At 40.3% G+C, this 20126-nt stretch overlaps 1 protein-coding gene across 2 annotated transcripts in view; it reads right to left on the bottom strand.

The window, feature by feature from the left end:
* Positions 1-8529: 8529 nt before the first annotated feature.
* LOC126418956 (microprocessor complex subunit DGCR8) overlaps positions 8530-20126 on the bottom strand; it is a 257886-nt gene continuing 246289 nt past the window's right edge. For both annotated transcript variants that reach the window (XM_050085999.1, XM_050086000.1), the window contains exon 13: positions 8530-10453. In XM_050085999.1, coding sequence (XP_049941956.1) covers positions 10361-10453 — 93 coding nt within the window. In that variant the 3' untranslated portion in view covers positions 8530-10360. The remainder of the gene's footprint in view (positions 10454-20126) is intronic.

The raw sequence follows: 20126 nt of genomic DNA, 5'->3' as shown, positions 1-20126 counted from the left end.
TTTTGTTAAATGCCTTTTGGCTCATTACCACTTAGTTAACAAACTAATATTCTGGGTTCGGCAACAATAAATCACCCACTACGAGGTGCATTCAAGTTCTAAGGCCTCCGATTTTTTTTCTAATTAATTACTCACCCGAAATCGATGAAACTGGCGTTACTTCTCAACGTAATCGCCCTGCAGATGTACACATTTTTCACAATGCTGACGCCATGATTCCATGGCAGCAGCGAAGGCTTCTTTAGGAGTCTGTTTTGACCAATGGAAAATTGCTGAGGCGATAGCAGCACAGCTGGTGAATGTGTGGAAAACGCCAAAAGTCACTAGGAGCCAGGTCAGGTGAGTAGGGAGCATGAGGAATCACTTCAAAGTTGTTATCACGAAGAAACTGTTGCGTAACTTTAGCTCGATGTGCGGGTGCGTTGTCTTGGTGAAACAGCACACGCGCAGCCCTTCCCGGACGTTTTTGTTGCAGTGCAGGAAGGAATTTGTTCTTCAAAACATTTTCGTAGGATGCAGCTGTTACCGTAGTGCCCTTTGGAATGCAATGGGTAAGGATTACACCCTCGCTGTCCCAGAACATGGACACCATCATTTTTTCAGCACTGGCGGTTACCTGAAATTTTTTTGGTGGCGGTGAATCTGTGTGCTTCCCTTGAGCTGACTGGCGCTTTGTTTCTGGATTGAAAAATGGCATCCACGTCTCATCCATTGTCACAACCGACGAAAAGAAGTCCCATTCATGCTGTCGTTGCGCGTCAACATTGCTTGGCAACATGCCACACGGGCAGCCATGTGGTCGTCCGTCAGCATTCGTGGCACCCACCTGGATGACACTTTTCGCATTTGCAGGTCGTCATGCAGGATTGTGTGCACAGAACCCACAGAAATGCCAACTCTGGAGGCGATCTGTTCAACAGTCATTCGGCAATCCCCCAAAACAATTCTCTCCACTTTCTCGATCATGTCGTCAGACCGGCTTGTGCGAGCCCGAGGTTGTTTCGGTTTGTTGTCACACGATGTTTTGCCTTCATTAAACTGTCGCACCCATGAACGCACTTTTGACACATCCATAACTCCATCACCACATGTCTCCTTCAACTGTTAATGAATTTCAATTGGTTTCACACCATGCAAATTCAGAAGCCATTTTAAGTATTTAAAACAGTTCTCATTCTCACCGCTGCCAGTAAAATTCCATCTGCCGTACGGTGTTGCCATCTCTGGGATGTATTGACAATGAACGCGGCTTCATTTTAAAACAATGCGCATGTTTCTATCTCTTTCCAGTCCGTAGAAAAAAAATTGGAGGCCTTAGAACTTGAATGCACCTCGTACATTGTGGATATTTCAATGTTGGTAATATGATTATAACAAGCACATGTATAAAATAATACATTTTTCAGCAAAATTTATTTGTTTCATACTAAAGTAAATGCAATATGGAGAGAGTTAATATGAAACGTGCTGAATCCAATGTTCTGTTTTGCACTTATGCAATGTTTTTGGCATAATTATCTATCTTCTTGAAAACTGATTACACCATTAAACCCTTTGATGCCACAAATGACTTGACCATCTCCAATAAGAGAATGATAAAAGTGTTTGGCATCACTGGAATCAAGTGCAACATAGACTTCAGATCTTCAGGTTTAGGTCTAGGTACAAGGGTTGCCCAGAAATTAATGCACCACATTTTTTTCTCAGCCGAAAACAATGCTATGAATGCGAAATGTTACATATGTATTGTTTGAAGTCTTCTGAGTGAGCGTGCCAAGTTTCTGTCACTTCCGACAGGTAGCGTTGCTGCAGGACAGTTTCAAAATGGTGTCTGTAGGTGATGTACATCACAAGCAAAGTGCCGTCACTGAATTTGTCACTGCAGAGAAAGAAATTGTGCAGAATATTCACAAATTCTTGTGTATAGTCTGTGGAGTATCTGCTGTCAACAGAAGTACAGTTAGTCACTGGGCACAGAGGGTGAGGCCATTAGAAGGTGGTTCGGTGGAGTTCCACGATTTGCAGCAATTGGGATGACCATCCACAGCTGTCACACCTGACCTAGCCCCCTTGGACTTCCACTTGTTTGGGTCATTAAAGGATGCCATTCATTGAAGACATTTTGAAGACGATGAGAAGGTGACTCACCCAATGAAGCACTGGCTATGCCACCAGGATAAGGATTGGTACTGACAGGGCATACACATCTTTGTTTTGCGCTGGAGGAATCCCATAGAACCGGATGGAGATTATATGGAAAAATAAGATAAAACACCATTCTTTCGTGTATGTAATTCTCATTATGTTCAATAAAGAATTGTCAAAGAAAATGAATGCGGTGCATTACTTAATGGGTGATCCTCATAGATGACTTTCCCTTGAGACCATAGTGGTTCAAAAAGTCCATAAAAGTTTTTTCTTCTATAGATCCACAGGGACATAGGCATCATCATTATTGTCGGCTTTTATGTACAGCTTGAATGGATCTTGCTTTTTCAACATTATTTCATGTATTTGTAACCAATTAATTTTTTTTCTTGTGGTATCAACCTTATGATTCACAATGCGATTCTCCATTTTAGAACGTCCAACAAAATCGCTTGTCTCCATTAAAGTTGGATCAAGAGGATTTCTTTTTTTACAGGTTTCCATAACATTTAGGTACTAACTTGGTAGATAAATGCATTTGTGAATTTGTAAAGCTCATTCAACATCACTGAAATCCGCATCGTTTGGCAGAAATGTGTGCCCAGGTGTCAGTTATCTTAGAGAAACTGAAGTAAGAGATGGGCAAGTTTCCCTTATAGCCTCCAACATCAACGATATTTTGATTTTTTGGTTTTGGCCACTGCAAGATTCTACCCACAAAATGAACTCTGTAATGCTTTCTTCACATTGTTCTCAATATACTACTTGAGACATGAACCTGCTTCTTGGGCACCTTGAATAGTGGTAGCTTTGACCCAAATAAAGCAAAACCTTTTTCCTGTTGTACCAGAGTAAACTCTATATTTATACACCCATAACTGTCTTTTACAGAATGTACTGTTGGTTGGGATTCTTGGTAACAGCAAAGTCGTCTCAAGACCAGATGTGGTCAATTCAAGTCCTTCACCCTCTTTTGGTCCTTTGCATATTTTGTTTCATCTTAAGTGATTTTTATATTGTAAATGCAGTGCTTCTTTTTGTATTTTATCGTTCTCTGACTACGTTTTGTGTGGAGTGAATCGAAACTGTTTGCTTGCATTTTTATGTTGAAGTACTTGTAGAACATGGCTTTATACTTTGACATGCTTACTGGATTGTTATTTCTAACTTGTAGTGTTCACACGTAAGTCCCATTGTTAAGTGGGTTTCAAAATATTCCTTATGATTTAAATTTCAACAGAAATGTGATTTGTATCTGGGAGTTTTATTTTTTGGTTTATCGCTTACTGAATACACTCATTATCAACTTTATTATGACCACTTTTCCATATTCCTTTGCCAGAAATATTAGTAGAGGTAACCTTTAGTAGTGCTGTGTTTACTTTTTGAGAAGAAATGCAAAATGTCTGCACAAAAATATCACAACAAACCTCTGAACGGTTGAGAATTTACTTCTTTCAGACAGTGCATTTTTTCCATTTAATTGGCTCCTGGTGTATCATAGAAGTAAATAACAAAGTCTTAGCATCTTTTGTAGTTCATTGTCCTCCTTAAAATCTGTACATCATGTTTCATTGTTCACAGCATCTGGACATTTTTTACACATTTGCAGGCAAAGAATCCAAGTTCCATTGACAGCTTCAAAACATGCCTAGCACAGCAGTAATCTTCATTTCTGTTGCTTTTTAATTTCGTTGTTTTTGCATTTTGCTCAGGATACCTTTTTTAACCCTTTTTTGCCTATTCCATTTCTGGTATATACGCATTGTCACTGGGAACCATATTTCTATCTGTTGTTGTTGTTGTTGTTGTTGTTGTTGTTGTGGCCTTCAGTCCTGAGACTGGTTTGATGCAGCTCTCCATGCTACTCTATCCTCTGCTAGTTTCTTCATCTCCCAGTACCTACTGCAACCTACATCCTTCTGAATCTGCTTAGTGTATTCATCTCTTAGTCTCCCTCTACGATTTTTAAACTCCACACCACCCTCCAATACTAAACTAGTGATCCCTTGATGCCTCAGAACATGTTCTATCAACCGATCCCTTCTTCTAGTCAAGTTGTGCCATAAACTTCTCTTCTCCCCAATCCTATTCAATACTTCCAAATTAGTTATGTGATCTATCCATCTAATCTTCAGCATTCTTCTGTAGCACCACATTTCGAAAGCTTCTATTCTCTTCTTGTCCAAACTATTTATCGTCCATGTTTCACTTCCATACATGGCTACACTCCATACAAATACTTTCAGAAATGACTTCCTGACACTTAAACCTATACTCGATGTTAACAAATTTCTCTTCTTCAGAAATGCTTTCCTTGCCATTGCCAATCTACATTTTATATCCTCTCTACTTCGACCATCATCAGTTATTTTGCTCCCCAAATAGCAAAACTCCTTTACTACTTTAAGTGTCTCATTTCCTAATCTAATTCCCTCAGCATCACCCGACTTAATTAGACTACATTCCATTATTCTCGTTTTGCTTTTGTTGAAGTTCATCTTATATCCTCCTTTCAAGACACTATTTATTCCGTTCAATTGCTCTTCCAAGTCCTTTGCTGTCTCTGACAGAATTACAATGTCATTGGCGAACCTCAAAGTTTTTATTTCTTCTCCATGGATTTTAATACCTACTCCGAATTTTTCTTTTGTTTCCTTCACTGCTTGCTCAGTATAGAGATTGAATAACATCGGGGAGAGGCTACGACCCTGTCTCACTCCCTTCCCAACCACTGCTTCTCTTTCATGTCCTTCGCCTCTTATAACTGCCATCTGGTTTCTGTACAAATTGTAAATAGCCTTTTGCTCCCTGTATTTTACCCCTGCCACCTTCAGAATTTGAAAGAGTATTCCAGTCAACATTGTCAAAAGCTTTCTCTAAGTCTACAAATGCTAGAAAAGTAGGTTTGTCTTTCCTTAATCTTTCTTCTAAGATAAGTCGTAGGGTCAGTATTGCCTCACGTGTTCCGATATTTCTACGGAATCCCAACTGATCTTCCCTGAGGTCAGCTTCTACTAGTTTTTCCATTCGTCTGTAAAGAATTCGCGTTAGTATTTTGCAGCCGTGACTTATTAAACTGATAGTTTGGTAATTTTCACATCTGTCAACACCTGCTTTCTTTGGGATTGGAATTATTATATTCTTCTTGAAGTCTGAGGGTATTTCGCCTGTCTCATACATCTTGCTCACCAGATGGTAGAGTTTTGTCAGGACTGGCTCTCCCAAAGCTGTCAGTAGTTCTAATGGAATATTGTCTGCTCCCGGAGCTTTGTTTCGACTCAGGTCTTTCAGTGTTCTGTCAAACTCTTCACGCAGTATCATATCTCCCATTTCATCTTCATCCACATCCTCTACCATTTCCATAATATTATCCTCAAGTACATCGCCCTTGTATAGACCCTCTATGTACTCCTTCCACCTTTCTGCTTTCCCTTCTTTGCTTAGAACTGGGTTTCCATCTGAGCTCTTGATATTCATACAAGTGGTTCTCTTTTCTCCAAAGGTCTCTTTAATTTTCCTGTTGGCAGTATCTATCTTCCCCCTAGTGAGATAAGCCTCTACATCCTTACATTTGTCCTCTAGCCATCCCTGCTTAGCCATTTTGCACTTCCTGTTGATCTCATTTTTGAGACGTTTGTATTCCTTTTTTCCTGCTTCATTTACCGCATCTTTATATTTTCTCCTTTCATCAATTAAATTCAATATTTCTTCTATTACCCAAGGATTTCTATTAGCCCTCATCTTTTTACCCACTTGATCCTCTGCTGCCTTCACTACTTCATCCCTCAAAGCTACCCATCCTCTTCTACTGTATTTCTTTCCCCCATTCTTGCCAATTGTTCCCTTATGCTCTCCCTGAAAATCCGTACAACCTCTGGTTTAGTAAGTTTATCCAGGCCCCATCTCCTTAAATTCCCACCTTTTTGCAGTTTCTTCAGTTTTAATCTACAGTTCATAACCAATAGATTGTGGTCAGAGTCCACATCTGCCCCTGGAAATGTCTTACAATTTAAAACCTGGTTCCTAAATCTCTGTCTTACCATTATATAATCTATCTGAAACCTGTCAGTATCTCCAGGCTTCTTCCATGTATACAATCTTCTTTTATGATTCTTGAACCAAGTGTTAACTATGACTAAGTTGTGCTCTGTGCAAAATTCTACCAGGCGGCTTCCTGTTTCATTTCTTACTCCCAATCCATATTCACCTAATACGTTTTCTTCTCTCCCTTTTCCTACTGACGAATTCCAGTCACCCATGATTATTAAATTTTCGTCTCCCATCACTATCTGAATAATTTCTTTTATTTCTTCAATTTCTTCGTCATCTGCAGAGCTAGTAGGCATATAAACTTGTATTACTGTGGTAGGCGTGGGCTTCGTGTCTATCTTGGCCACAATAATGCGTTCACTATGCTGTTTGTAGTAGCTTACCCGCATTCCTATTTTCCTATTCGTTGTTGAACCTACTCCTGCATTACCCCTATTTGATTTTGTGTTTATAACCCTGTATTCACCTGACCAGAAGTCTTGTTCCTCCTGCCACCGAACTTCACTAATTCCCACTGTATCTAACTTTAACCTATCCATTTCCCTTTTTTAATTTTCTAACCTACCTGCCCGATTAAGGGATCTGACATTCCACGCTCTGATCCATAGAAAGCCAGTTTTCTTTCTCCTGATAACTACATCCTCTTGAGTAGTCCTCGCCCGGAGATCCAAATGGGGGACTATTTTACCTCCGGAATGTTTTACCCAAGAGGTTGCCATCATCATTTAACCATACAGTAAAGCTGCATGCCCTCGGGAAAAATTACGGCCGTAGTTTCCCCTTGCTTTCAGCCGTTCGCAGTACCAGCACAGCAAGGTCATTTTGGTTAGTGTTACAAGGCCAGATTCGTCAATCATCCAGACTGTTGTCCCTGCAACTACTGAAAAGACTGCTGCCCCTCTTCAGGAACCACACGTTTGTCTGGCCTCTCAACAGATTCCCCTCCGTTGTGCTTGCACCTACGGCACGGCTATCTGTATCGCTGAGGCACACAAGCCTCCCCACCAACGACAAGGTCCATGGTTCATGGGGGGCCAGCAGCCTCTGTCGGCCACAGATGTTGATGTCAGTGGTGCACAATGTTGTGCTGAAATGATGGCATGTGGAGTTTGCGGTACACGGGACTCGACTTACTGTCCATATACTACTGAAAAAATATATATAATTCCATATAATTTTACCAAAATCATAATAATGTAATAATGTCTGTATTTATATGTACTGCATTGTGCAAAGTTTTACTGATTAAGGTAAGGGGGGGAGGGGGGGGGAGGTGAATGGTAGTGACAGGCTGCGAGGCCCAGTGCTGACACTGTTAGCAGTTACAAAGAACTTTATTGACCTTGATTGATACAATGCATGGTGAAGCATGCATGTCTCTCTTCATTATTCGTTGCTGGGGCTGTTGTAAGGACGGCGGCTTCTGCCTGGTACTGCTGCTGAGCTGGTACCTTATGCTGCTGAGGCCAGCAGCCTCTGTCGGCCACAGATGTTGATGTCAGTGGTGCACAATGTTGTGCTGCAATGGTGGCATGTGGAGTTTGCTGTACACTGGACTTGACTTACTGTCCATCTACTTACCATTCAAAAGAGAAAATTAAACTTTTTGTTCATTTACTTAGTTCAAAATTTTTTAACAAATTGTGTGTAGACACAAAAAATATTTGTAAAAAAGACAGAGGAGGTCACAACAGAAAACAATACTAAATTTACTAGAGTTGACAAAAGGTCAATATTATTAAGAAACAGAGGCCACTGCAACATAGAAAAGAATAAAATGAAAGAAGATTGGAGGTTAATGTACTGTCTACAATGAGAGCAGTACAGCCAGAGCACAAGCTTGGATTAGGTTAGGACGGGGAAGGAAACTGGCCATAGTCTCTCAAAGAAACAACCATGGTATATGCCTTAGCTGATTAGAGAAATCATGGAAAATCAAAATCTGGATGGGCAGACAAGGATTTGACTTTCCTCCTCTTGAATGTGAGTCCAGTGTGCTAACTACTGCAGCACCTCGCTTGGTTAGAAAAGGATGGCTGTGGCAACAAGACATGGCCTTTAGGTGGTGGTGGTGGTGGTGGTGGTCGTTGTCGTCGTCGTGGTTTTGGTTGTGGTATTGGTGACAGCAATGCAAGAAAAATATTCATGACTGTCTTATTCTCAGAGCTTAGTCACTGGAGGTTAGAATATAGAATGGAAAACATAACTGCAAGCAGCCCACTCAGGCATAATGTAAATAATAGCAATACTGAAAATTAATTAATATCAAACAGGCACTGCATAGTTTTAAGGCATTCTAAAAATTCAGTGAACAAAATACTCTTGGAATAAATTTCATTGTGTATTTTCCCAAAGCAGCAGATACATAGGGACTGATACAAAAATTGAAATACTTCGTAAAATATTTCTTGGTACAGTGTTTTTACATTTCTGTAATTGTAAGTCTAACTTTGAGGCTACTTTACTTACAGTAACATTTGCTGGAATAGGATATATAACACTAACCATTCATAATACTCTAAAATAAATGCACACAATGACACTAATAATTTAACATACCATCTTAATCACACTGCACACCATAAATAAACCTTTTGGCAATGATTAAATAAATAATGAAAGTAAGATAAACACAATTACATAAAATCAATGCTCACTTCATTGTGAGTAGCTATTCAACCATTGTAGATATGAATATGTATATGGTATAGTTGTAAAAAATTGATACCCTGAAGTGTAACAAAAAAATTACTAAGTTCATTATGCATTACATAACACTTGTTACTATTATGTAAGGTGAGATTATGTTGTCATTCCCTGCAACTGTAAACTGAATTGTGTTGGTTTAAAAACACAATGATATTGTATGGAATTTTTGTTACTGTAATAAATGATTATGTTGTGCAACAAGATAGTTAGTTTAACTAATTCTAAATAAGAACAACTAAACTGAAGAACAGTTATAAAAACGTGAAAGTTTTCATAGCACCACACTTTCACTGAAACTGATAAAATGATACCACCACAAATCTATAAAAATTAATGTACAAAATATATAAGTTACAGTTAGTTCTGATGTATTTGAAGGTCTTCTTTTACTTTTGCATTATAAATAATTGTCCATTCAACATGTATATATTACAATCTTGTAATTATTAAACATTTTAATTTAGGAAATCCTGAGCTTTAATATTGAAAGATCTTACAAAATTCTGTGATTCACTTCAAGTCATCATCTACTTCCATTACTTACTCTAATCCAAACACAGTTCATTACACTCAAACCACATTACAAGTAAAATTGTCATCATCATTTACTTTACATAATTTTCAGAAAAATACATACAAAAACATATGTTTCCTTATGACTAGAAAAGTAATAATATACAAATCATACTACTAATGTTCATTAAAATAAAAGATTGGCCAGCATGTTTTGATGAAATAGTTGGTTCTAAAATAAAAATTCTTTCTCATACCAAAACAGTAACTTAAAACTTTTTAGAGAACTACTAAATGAAACATGTGTTGTTAATTTCTTTCACTCTTAGACTTGTAACTACTGAGACAAGGATACACAGCAATCATTTTCACATCGGCAACAATAAAAATTTATAAGACTTGATTCTGATGTTGGACTCTACATGTGGCATTTGAAGAAGACATTAATTTTTAAAATAAAAATAACATTTTCTTTAAATTATACATAAAATACTTGGATTAAAGATAATAAATATTATAGAATTGGTGATAAGATTTGCAAAAACAGAGGTGTGCTGGGTCTTGGGCACTTGAATTACAGAAATCTGTTGCAGAATCTGAAGAGGTGGAGGAGGACAAACAAGAATGTGTAAGAAGATGATACAATACACACAAACAGTAGTAGTGGAATTTAACAAATGTATAAGCTTCTCTATTGCATTTTACTTTTCTTAATGTTAATGTGGAATTATGAACAACTTATTTTGCTGCCGTCTCATTTTACTTTTCTGCTGCAAAAGAAGAAACTCCAGTTTGCGAAGACCCAAGTTTCAGAACTTTCGTTTAAGTGGTGGCACCAGCTCAGTAATTTCAGTAAGTTTAACATTTTTATCTATTATTCGCTAGTGTATGGATAACCCCAGTCATTACAGTTTGTTTGGGTGAGAGCTGACGAAGGTCAGAGGTCAACACTGTTCAAATCAACTCCAGAGGATGAAGGTAAATCCACATCATCAGGGGGAATAAATTTTCCAATTGGCTGAATGGAAGCCTGAAAAAAAAAAAAAGCACTGAATAAATACAACACACAAAACACTAAATGGTAAAAAAGTAATTGTTGGATACATAAAACATATAAAATGTATGTAATGACGATGATGGAAATTCAAAGTTGGAAATAATATACGTAAGTGAAGATAGGCGATCATTCACTTGCAGGTAAATGGTAGTGACAAAGGGACATTTGAAGGTCATATAAGCTCATTAGCTTTCGAGTTTCAGCTCTTCTAGTTTTAGTATAGTATAGTACGCTACAATACAGCACAGTACACAAAACACACATACACACCACAAAATTCAAATGCTGTCTTTCAAGACAACTGTGACTGCTGTTGTACACCGATGGGGGGAGGATGAAAAAAATTGTAACACCAAGAAGAAGTTGTGCGTCATAATCAAAAGTTGCGAGATGTGTTCCTACATCTGAAAGATGATGTCCTTTCAGATTAGCATCAGTCACATAAGAGTGGTGCTAGTAGAATGTAAATCAGGGTTGCTATAAATACATGCTGTAGTCGTCATGAGCATTAGTTACCTTTGAGATTGTACATGGTGAGTTGTAGTTAGTCAAGAATACCTTTAAGGTAACAAAGACATCATTATCAACACCTCATTGAGTTTGAAGGAGATCATGTAACAAGGCTACAACAATCTGGATGTTTCTTCTACAATACTGGAGAAAGACTTGGCAGGAATGTAGCCACTGTACACAATTGCTGGCAGCAGTTGTAACAAGAATGTGTAGCCGCCAGAAGACTGGCTCTTGCCGGCCATGTGGCACTACTGAGAGGGAAGACCTTTACATTCAGCATATGTCTCTGGTGCATCGGACTGCATCTACTGCATCAATTTGAGCAGCATTACGCACCACAGTGACACAATGAACTGTTACAAATTAGTTACTTCAAGGCAGCTTTAAGCCATACACCCTGTAGTGTGCATTCCACTGATCCCAAATGGCCACCTTATGCAACTTCAGTGGTGTCCAGTGAGAGCTCACTGGAGGTCCACGTGGAGGTCTGTTGTGTTTTCTGATGGAAGCTGGTTCTGCCTAGCACCCAATGATTGCCATGTGTTGGTTAGGAGGAGGCCAAGTGAGGACCTGCAACCAATGTGTCTCCGTGCTAGACACCCTGGACCTACACCTGGAGTTACGATCTGGGGATGTGACTTCATATGACAGCAGCAGCACTCTCATGGTTATCCCACGTACCCTGACTGCAAATTTGTACATCAGTCTGGTGATTCAACCTTTGCACTGCCATTCATGAACAGCATTCCAGGGGATAACACTCGCCCACATACTGCTGTTGTAACCCAACCTACTCTACATTGTTGCAACATGTTGCTTTGGCCTGCTTGATGACCAGATTTGTCTCCAATCAAGCACATATGGGACATCATCAGACAATAACTCCAGCACTAACGGTCCCTGTACTGACTGACCAAGTGCAACAGACATGGAACTCCATCCCACACACAGACATCTGGCACCTGTACAACACAACGTATGCATGTTTGCATACTTCCATTCACAATTTTGGCAATTACATTGGTTATTAATGTACTAGTATTTCAAATTTGTAACGGTTTATCAAGCATTTACATTAACCTGTGATCTTGCGATATTAATAAATGAAATATGTTACCTAGCCAAATGGATTCCTGAAATTTCATTACTCTGCATTAATTATTTTTTGGCATTGAGAACTTTTTTTCCATCAGTGTATGATTTACAGAGCACTTAGGCTATGGAGGGAAGTGAGGGTGCAGGGAAGAGAGGGTATGTGGCAGCTATTACCAAAGTATTTGGGTGTGGGGATGGAGGAGACAGGTGCCATTCATTGGCTGTTCTATAGGAAACAACAAGAGTTTCCAAACAGATTTTGTGAAACGCTGTTTGTTGTTTTCATCCATAACAGGTAGATGTCTGCAGATAAAGGTACCCAGGTTGACGCCTTGTTTCCTGAGTTTCAGGAGGCATTGAATACAATTCCATACTGTTGCTTAGTGAACAAAGTAAGAGCTTATCAAATATTAAACCAGCTTTGTTACAGGATTCAAGACTTCCTAGCAGACAGAATACAACATGTGATTCTTAATGGAATGTAACTGGTAGAAGTAAATCAAGTTCTTGGGGCAGCATAAAGGAGTGTTATGAAGCTGGCACTCTTCACAATTTATATAAACAATCCAATGGATAACATTGTAAGCTCCTTGAGGCTGTTCACTGATGATGCTGTTGTCAACAGGGAAGTTGCAATATGATAAGACTACAGCAAAATGCAGGTAGGATTTGCAGTTTTGACAATGGATGGAGGAACTGGCAACCAATACTCAACATAAACAAACATAAAATGTTGCACATGAATGGGCAGAAAGGTTCACAGTTTTAATTACACTTTTGTCAATGTCTCAGTAACAACCATAAGACATGTAGTCCAGAACAATTAAAGCAGTACTTAGTTGTAGGAAAAACAGATGCAAGGCTGAGATTCACTGAAAGACTCTTAAAGAAATGTAATTTACTCACAAAACTTATTTACAAACATTCGTTTGACTGATAATTGTGTATTGCTTGCCCGTGTTGAACACTTACCATGTAAGATTAAAAGAAGAGAGAATGAGATCCAAAGAAGAGCAGGACATTTTGTAATGGGTTAATTTAATACATGTGAGGTGATCATACATGGAGGTGATCATTAAACTCCAGTGGCAGACATCATAAGAGAAGCACTGTACATTATGGAGAGATTTATTGTTGAAATTCTGAGCGTATATATTCCAGAAAGAGGTATGCCACATATTGATTCTCCCACAAACACTATATGATCAAAAGTACCTGGACATCTATTAGTGGACATTAATATAGGGTGTGTCCATCCTTCACTTCCATGATGACTTGAACTCCTCAGGATGCTTTCAAAAAATGGTTCAAATGGCTCTGAGCACTATGGGACTCAACTGCTGAGGTCATTAGTCCCCTAGAACTTAGAACTAGTTAAACCTAACTAACCTAAGGACATCACAAACATCCATGCCTGAGGCAGGATTCGAACCTGCGACCATAGCGGTCTTGCGGTTCCAGACTGCAGCGCCTTTAACCGCACGGCCACTTCGGCCGGCTCAGGATGCTTTCAATGAGGTGCCTGAATGTCTAACCGCACGGCCACTTCGGCCGGCTCAGGATGCTTTCAATGAGGTGCCTGAATGTCTAACCGCACGGCCACTTCGGCCGGCTCAGGATGCTTTCAATGAGGTGCCTGAATGTCTGTGGAGGAATGGCAGCCCATTGGTCATAGCAAAGTCCACAGTTTAGTTCACCTCAAAAGTGTTCCACTGTGTTCAGGTTTGGACTCGCAGGAAGCTCAGTCTATTTAATGGATGTTACTGTTTGTAAACCATTGCCTAACAGATGCTGTTTTCTGACAGCGTGCATTTTCTTGAGAGACCTATCTATCGTATTCCTTGCAGTTGTGGCATGTCATATATTGGTCAGACAATCAGGACCGTGGAAGACCGGTGTACTGAACATAAGTGTCACACACGCTTACAACAGCCGAGCAAATCCGCTATTGCAGAACATTGCCTTGACACCGGTCATCCTATGGAATACAACAACACGGAGATTCTGGCTTGCACGTCAAGCTTTGGGATAGTGTTATTAAGGAAGCTGTTGAAATCAGACTATCAAGCAACCTTATTAACAAAGATGGTGGATTTTCTTTAAATGCTGCTTGGAATCCGGCTCTGTCTCTCATCAAAAAACAGAGGGACAGAATTAGTGCTACCTCACCTGTTGATTAATAGTAACCATCGATATTTCTGATGTTGGTTATCTTTGGTTGTGTTGACACTTGTTCTGTGTGTGATGTCTTCCTTGTTTCTCCTCTATGAACCGAGGTATTAAATTTGCTTGTACATTTTTCCTTCCTTGCATTTGTGCCTTGAGAATGGCAGGGTGTGCTCCTATCGAAATATCGGCAGTGTTCGACGACGTCACCTGGCAGCAAACCCATAAGTTATTTGTGTATTTTCTTGTTGAAACACTTGTCTCTGAACTGTTCATCTACTGTTATGCAGTTCATAATGCTGCAAAATTCTGCATTTAGCGTTTTATTAAATGCACCTAGGGGACCACATCTTAAAAATGGTAACAACCCTCATACCTTAACACCACACACTGTACTTCACTGTTGACACTACACATGATGGTAGGTAATGTTCTACAGGCATTCACAAACCCAAACCCTTCTGTTACATTGCCATGGGTATAGGCATGCTTCTTCATTCCAAATCACTCATTTCTAGTAATCCACTGTCCAATGGAATCACTCTTTACATCATCTCAAGTATCACAACAGAAATGTGTGGCTTATGAGGAGATGCTCTTTTATTGAACTCCATTCTTTTTAACTCCCTACACACAGTCATTATGTTAGCTGAGCTGCCGGTAGCTCTTTGGAACTCACTAGTGATTCCTTCCAATGATTTCATCCCATTTTTTACAACCAGCCTCTACAATGCTTGACGGCCCCTGTCCCAAAGTAAATGAGGTCTGCATGGTCTTGTTTTAGTGTGCTTGTTCTTTCGCACTTCCACTTCGCAGTTGTATCACCAATAGTTTACTCAAACAGGGGAAAAATGTCCCTGATGGATTTGTTACTCAGGTGAAATCCAATGACTAGTCCATGTTTGAAGTTTTGCAGCTCTTGTGACTGGTGTATTTATGTCTGCTTCTCATGTCATCTAGTGGTCAATTTTGTATTACATAACAATGTCCAGATACTTTTGATCAGATAGTGTACATCTCGTGAAATGATCACAATAAGTAAAAAAGAGAAATTAGAACTCATACAGAGGTTTGAGTTCATGGCTAGCATGTAGACAGTGGATTAGTTGTCAGACGTGTAGAGAACACTGCACAGTAGCTGTGATACAGATGGTAGATGACATGGCTACTGACTCATATGGACCAAACTCTGATCATATATGACATGCTTGTGATAGTAATGCAGTGAGAGATTGCAGATGGGTGTATGGGACTGGTTGCTGTGGACTGGCAAGACAGCCAATCCACAGTGACGGCTAACCGAAAGGCACGCGTTTAATTACACGCAGGCTGGCATGAGGTCTGGAAAATGACAAGGAATTATAGTAGCCAAAAATAGTACATAGCTTCTGGAATACTTAACTTTAATGCATAATTGTAGAACATCGCTCTTGATGATACAGAAGTATAATAGCAATAATAACTGGTAATGGCGCCTTGCGAGGTCGTAGCAAATGACGTAGCTGAAGGCTATGCTAACTATCGTCTCGGCAAATGAGAGCGTAGTTGTCAGTGAACCATGGCTAGCAACGTCGGCTGTACAACTGGGCGAGTGCCAGGACGTCTCTCTAGACCTGCCGTGTGGTGGGGCTCGGTCTGCTATCACTGACAGTGGCGACAAGCGGGTCCGACGTATACTACCAGACCGCGGCCGATTTAAAAGCTACCACCTAGCAATTGTGGTGTCTGGCGGTAACACCACACTGGTTTTACATTTTTTTCCAGCCACATGCGTAGGCAGCAGAATGCCACTATGGAGGGGGAAGAAAAGAACCTTAGGGCACAACGAGAAGCTGGTGAATCCCTGGCAGAGTATATAGTGAAGTTTCTTAAGCCGTAGGTGATTTTGAGTGATGAAAGGAGAAATGGTCTATGGAAACACGGGAGTTTAATTGAGGAAAGAGCCATTACAAAGACAATCCTTGACAGCGTGGCATAAAAACTAGCACACATACTTCACATGAACATTGCAGGTGATGGCAAAGTTCAGTAGAGATGTAAAGACAAGGTCACTAACATAACCACCCCCGCCCCCACACACACACACACACACACACACACACACACACACACACACACACACACACACACACACACATCACCCACTTTCTACCCATGATTACCTGTGGACACGTTTGTTGTTGGCAGGCAGCTTCCTATTATGATATTTACAAGTAGGCAGTCTTCCACAATGATTTAACTGTTTTCATTTTTTTAGTCTCGCTGAAACAATGATTCTGGCACTTTAAGACAAATAAAACGATATAAGAGACATAGGCATTTCAAAGTCATAAAAAATTGAAATGTCAGGTGCTAATAACAAAAAGTGATGATTAACAAATTACATTTCAGAGCACAACTAAAGAAGCTCTACAACAGTTATAGCACATTTCTGTAACTTTTCAAAAGATTGCAATGCATTCTGTCAGAAGAAATAAAGATATTAGAGATGGAGAAACGAACAAAACAGCAATGAATAGGAATATGCAAGAACCTGTCAGCGAAGTTTCATTGTTGAATGTGGCCCTGAAACAGCACAGAAGCTATTTAACTGCACGAGACCATCTGTAGCTCTTGGCGAAGAAAGTGTATGGAGTTGGGCAGCAACATCACCTTTTTTCAATTTGCCCCTGTCATTGATACTACATCTCTGATGCAGTTGGCAGAAGGTAAAACACTGAGATAACCTGGTACAGATATAACTATTTTATTAGTCTTGTTAACTTATAGCACAATGTTGCCTCATACTAGTTGCTGGTAGAAAGAACATGGCAGTTGTTCCCTTTCTAACACACTCGTTGTCACAGTTCTGTGTAAGTTTTCTTTTTCTTTCGAAAGCTAAAAATCAAATTGAAAAGTCGATGAGATGACAAACTAGTGGAAATTTACACTGAAGCACCAAAGTAACTGGTATAGGCACACATACTCAAATACAAAGATATGCAAACAGGCAGAATACACTGCTGCAGTAGGCAATGCCTATATAAGACAACAAGTGTCTGGCACAGTTTTTAAATTGGTTACTGCTCCAACAGTGGCAGGTTATGAAGACCTAAGTGAGTTTGAATGTGGTGTTACAGTCAGCGTATGAGCGATGGGGCACAGCATCTCCTAGGTAGCAAAGAAGGGGGGATTTTCCCGTAAAAACATTTCATGAGCGCACCATGAATAACAGGAATCCAGTAAAACATCAAATCTCTGATATCACTGCAGCCAGAAAAAGATCCTGCAAGAACGGGACCAACAACAACTGAAGAGAATGACTCAACATCACAGAAATGCAACCCTTCTGCAAATTGCTGCAGATTTCAATGCTGGGCCATCAACAAGTGTCAGTGCGTGAACAATTCAATGAAACATCATTGATATGGGCTTTCAGAGCTAAAGGTTCACTTTTGTACCCTTGACGACTGCACAACACAAAGTTTTATACCTTGCCTGGGTTCATCAACATCAACATTGGACTGTTGATGACTGGAAACATGTTGCCTGCTCGGACGAGTCTCGTTTCAAATTATATCGAGTGGATGGGTGTGAATGGGTCCATGCACCCTGCATATCAGCAGGGGACTGTTCAAGCTGGTGGAGGCTCTGTATTGGTGGGGGGCATGTGCAATGGGAGTGATATGAGACCCCTGATATGTCTAGATAAGACTCTGACAGGTAGCATGTACACTCTTTGACATAAAACTTGACCGGCGGCCGGCCGCTTCAGAGGCTAAGTCCGCGCCGATCGCGACATGGGACAAAAAAACTGGCCAGCTCGCTAATTCTCTAAGTCCGGTTATCTGCACAATCTGGCAACACTGTAGACTGCGGCACTTCCTGGAGGAAAACTTGTCCCATGATAGAGAAACTCTAGGCTGATTACGCCTGTGGTCTAGCGGTAGCGTGCGTTGTTTCTGTTCATAATGTCAGTGGATCGAGAGCAGCTGGCATAAAATATTTTTATAGCCTCTTCTGTCTGAATGCTGAAGACGTGAATGTAATGGTAGCACAGATTCAATCTATTTCGCTTTGTGACACACCGATATCAAAATTTTATCCAGTAACGATTTTGCGGCAGATTTCCTGCAGACTGTCCTCCTCTGGACGCCGTATGCGGCAAAGCTCCGGGATCCATTTGTTGCTGGCTACTGGCAGCGGCCGTGGCGACAGCAGCGGCGCTGCACTCCCCCGTTCTTTATCGAAAGCGCCTGCTACCGCTCATCGCTTTTGATGATTTAAAACGCTTTATTATTAGATGTTGCTCCACAGAAAATTTCTACAATTTCCATTCACGCTCAAAAGCAACGGAGACAGACGCCCTGATTAGTAGGCGGGTATTATATTACATTAATCGGCAAGAGCTGAGTATGGCCCGAAATTAATTTTATAGACTGGGACGAAATGAAACCACCTCACTACATTCGATGAATTTATAAATGCTTCATACCTCGTTTCTTTTCCTTTCAAACTCAATTATTTGTGCAACTTTTGGTCAATCTTTGGATGTTTTCGTCAAGCCAGAGTGAGCGTCTGTGGTGTAAAGTGTATTACAGTTCTTGTTTCATTCCTTATGGTAAGTCTATGCGATAAACTGTGTGAATACCTTGCAATGCATGCTCTGTAGCAGTGCAGGAACACTGCACATTTGGAGTTCATGAAGTATTTATTGTTGATCGGAAGTGATAGTTAAGGTCATCAGATTTAAACCAGAAAAATTTGTCGTTTTGAAGGTTTCAGAGAACGGAAAGGAATTGCTAACGCCGGTGTTAGAAAACGTCTACAGTTAAATGCTATTGCAAAAATTTAGAAGAAGGGAACTATATTAATGAACATGTGCACTTCATAAACAACCTTCTGACATGTTAGACCTATATGACAAACAAAGCTCAAATTTATATCGTTGACAGTCGGTTTGAATCTTTTCAGGGTCTATTTTACAGTGAAGCACCTTGGAATTTGCAATGCAGAAATCCATGATATTAACTTAATTTACTAAGTCGAAATCGGAGGAAGATTGATGTTTAAAGGCATTCTTCAGATTTCGCATAAGAAATTTTTACTAGCAGTTTGCAACTCCATTAATTAAAATGGAAAATAAAACGTTGTAGTCAGCGGCTTCTACCGTGATTCGAACTGCTATGTCTTATAGTACAAGCACTGCAACGCACAAGGGAACCTCTGAGCTAACGACACACTGGCTGCCAGAGGCGGGCTATAGTCACTGCGATGTTGCCTGAGCCTCAAAACGCAACCTTAAACACACGAACAGAGGAGGTGGAGATTACTGTTTTAACGCCCCGTCGACAACGATGTCATTAGAGACGGAGCACAAGCTCGGATTAGGGAAGGAAATCGGCCGTGCCCTTCCTAAGGAACCATCCCGGCATTTGCCTGAAGCGATTTAGGGAAATCACTGAAAACCTAAATCAGGATGGCCGGGCGCGGGATTGCACCGTCGTCCTCCCGAATGCACACAAAAACAGGTGTTACTTATGTGAAGAATGCCGTTCTTGGAGTCCAGAAATTAAATATACTTTCTAATTGTGTCATCTTGCAGTGGATTATATCGTACGAGTCTTCGATGTGGAAAACGAATGTCAAGTGAATTTAGCCAGGTAACGCCGACCTACACCCGGAAGTAAATGCACTATCAGAGTGTTGACAAATACTTGCTACGACGCTGCCATTTCTAGGCTCTCTGACGAGGCAGCTCTTCAGCGAAATGCTTGCCGTGATTCTCCGATACGGTTCTTCAGAGTGGAGACGCGCGCGCACGTTTGGTTTTTATGCGGCGTTCTCCCCTGATGGTTTCTGACGTCGCCTTATGGGCTATGTATACATATGA

The sequence above is a fragment of the Schistocerca serialis genome, chromosome 9, assembly GCF_023864345.2.
Source record: "Schistocerca serialis cubense isolate TAMUIC-IGC-003099 chromosome 9, iqSchSeri2.2, whole genome shotgun sequence".
NCBI classification, from domain to species: Eukaryota; Metazoa; Arthropoda; class Insecta; order Orthoptera; family Acrididae; genus Schistocerca; species Schistocerca serialis.
The sequence above is the reverse complement of the archived record's forward strand: the minus strand, read 5'-3'. Positions and strand labels throughout refer to the sequence as shown.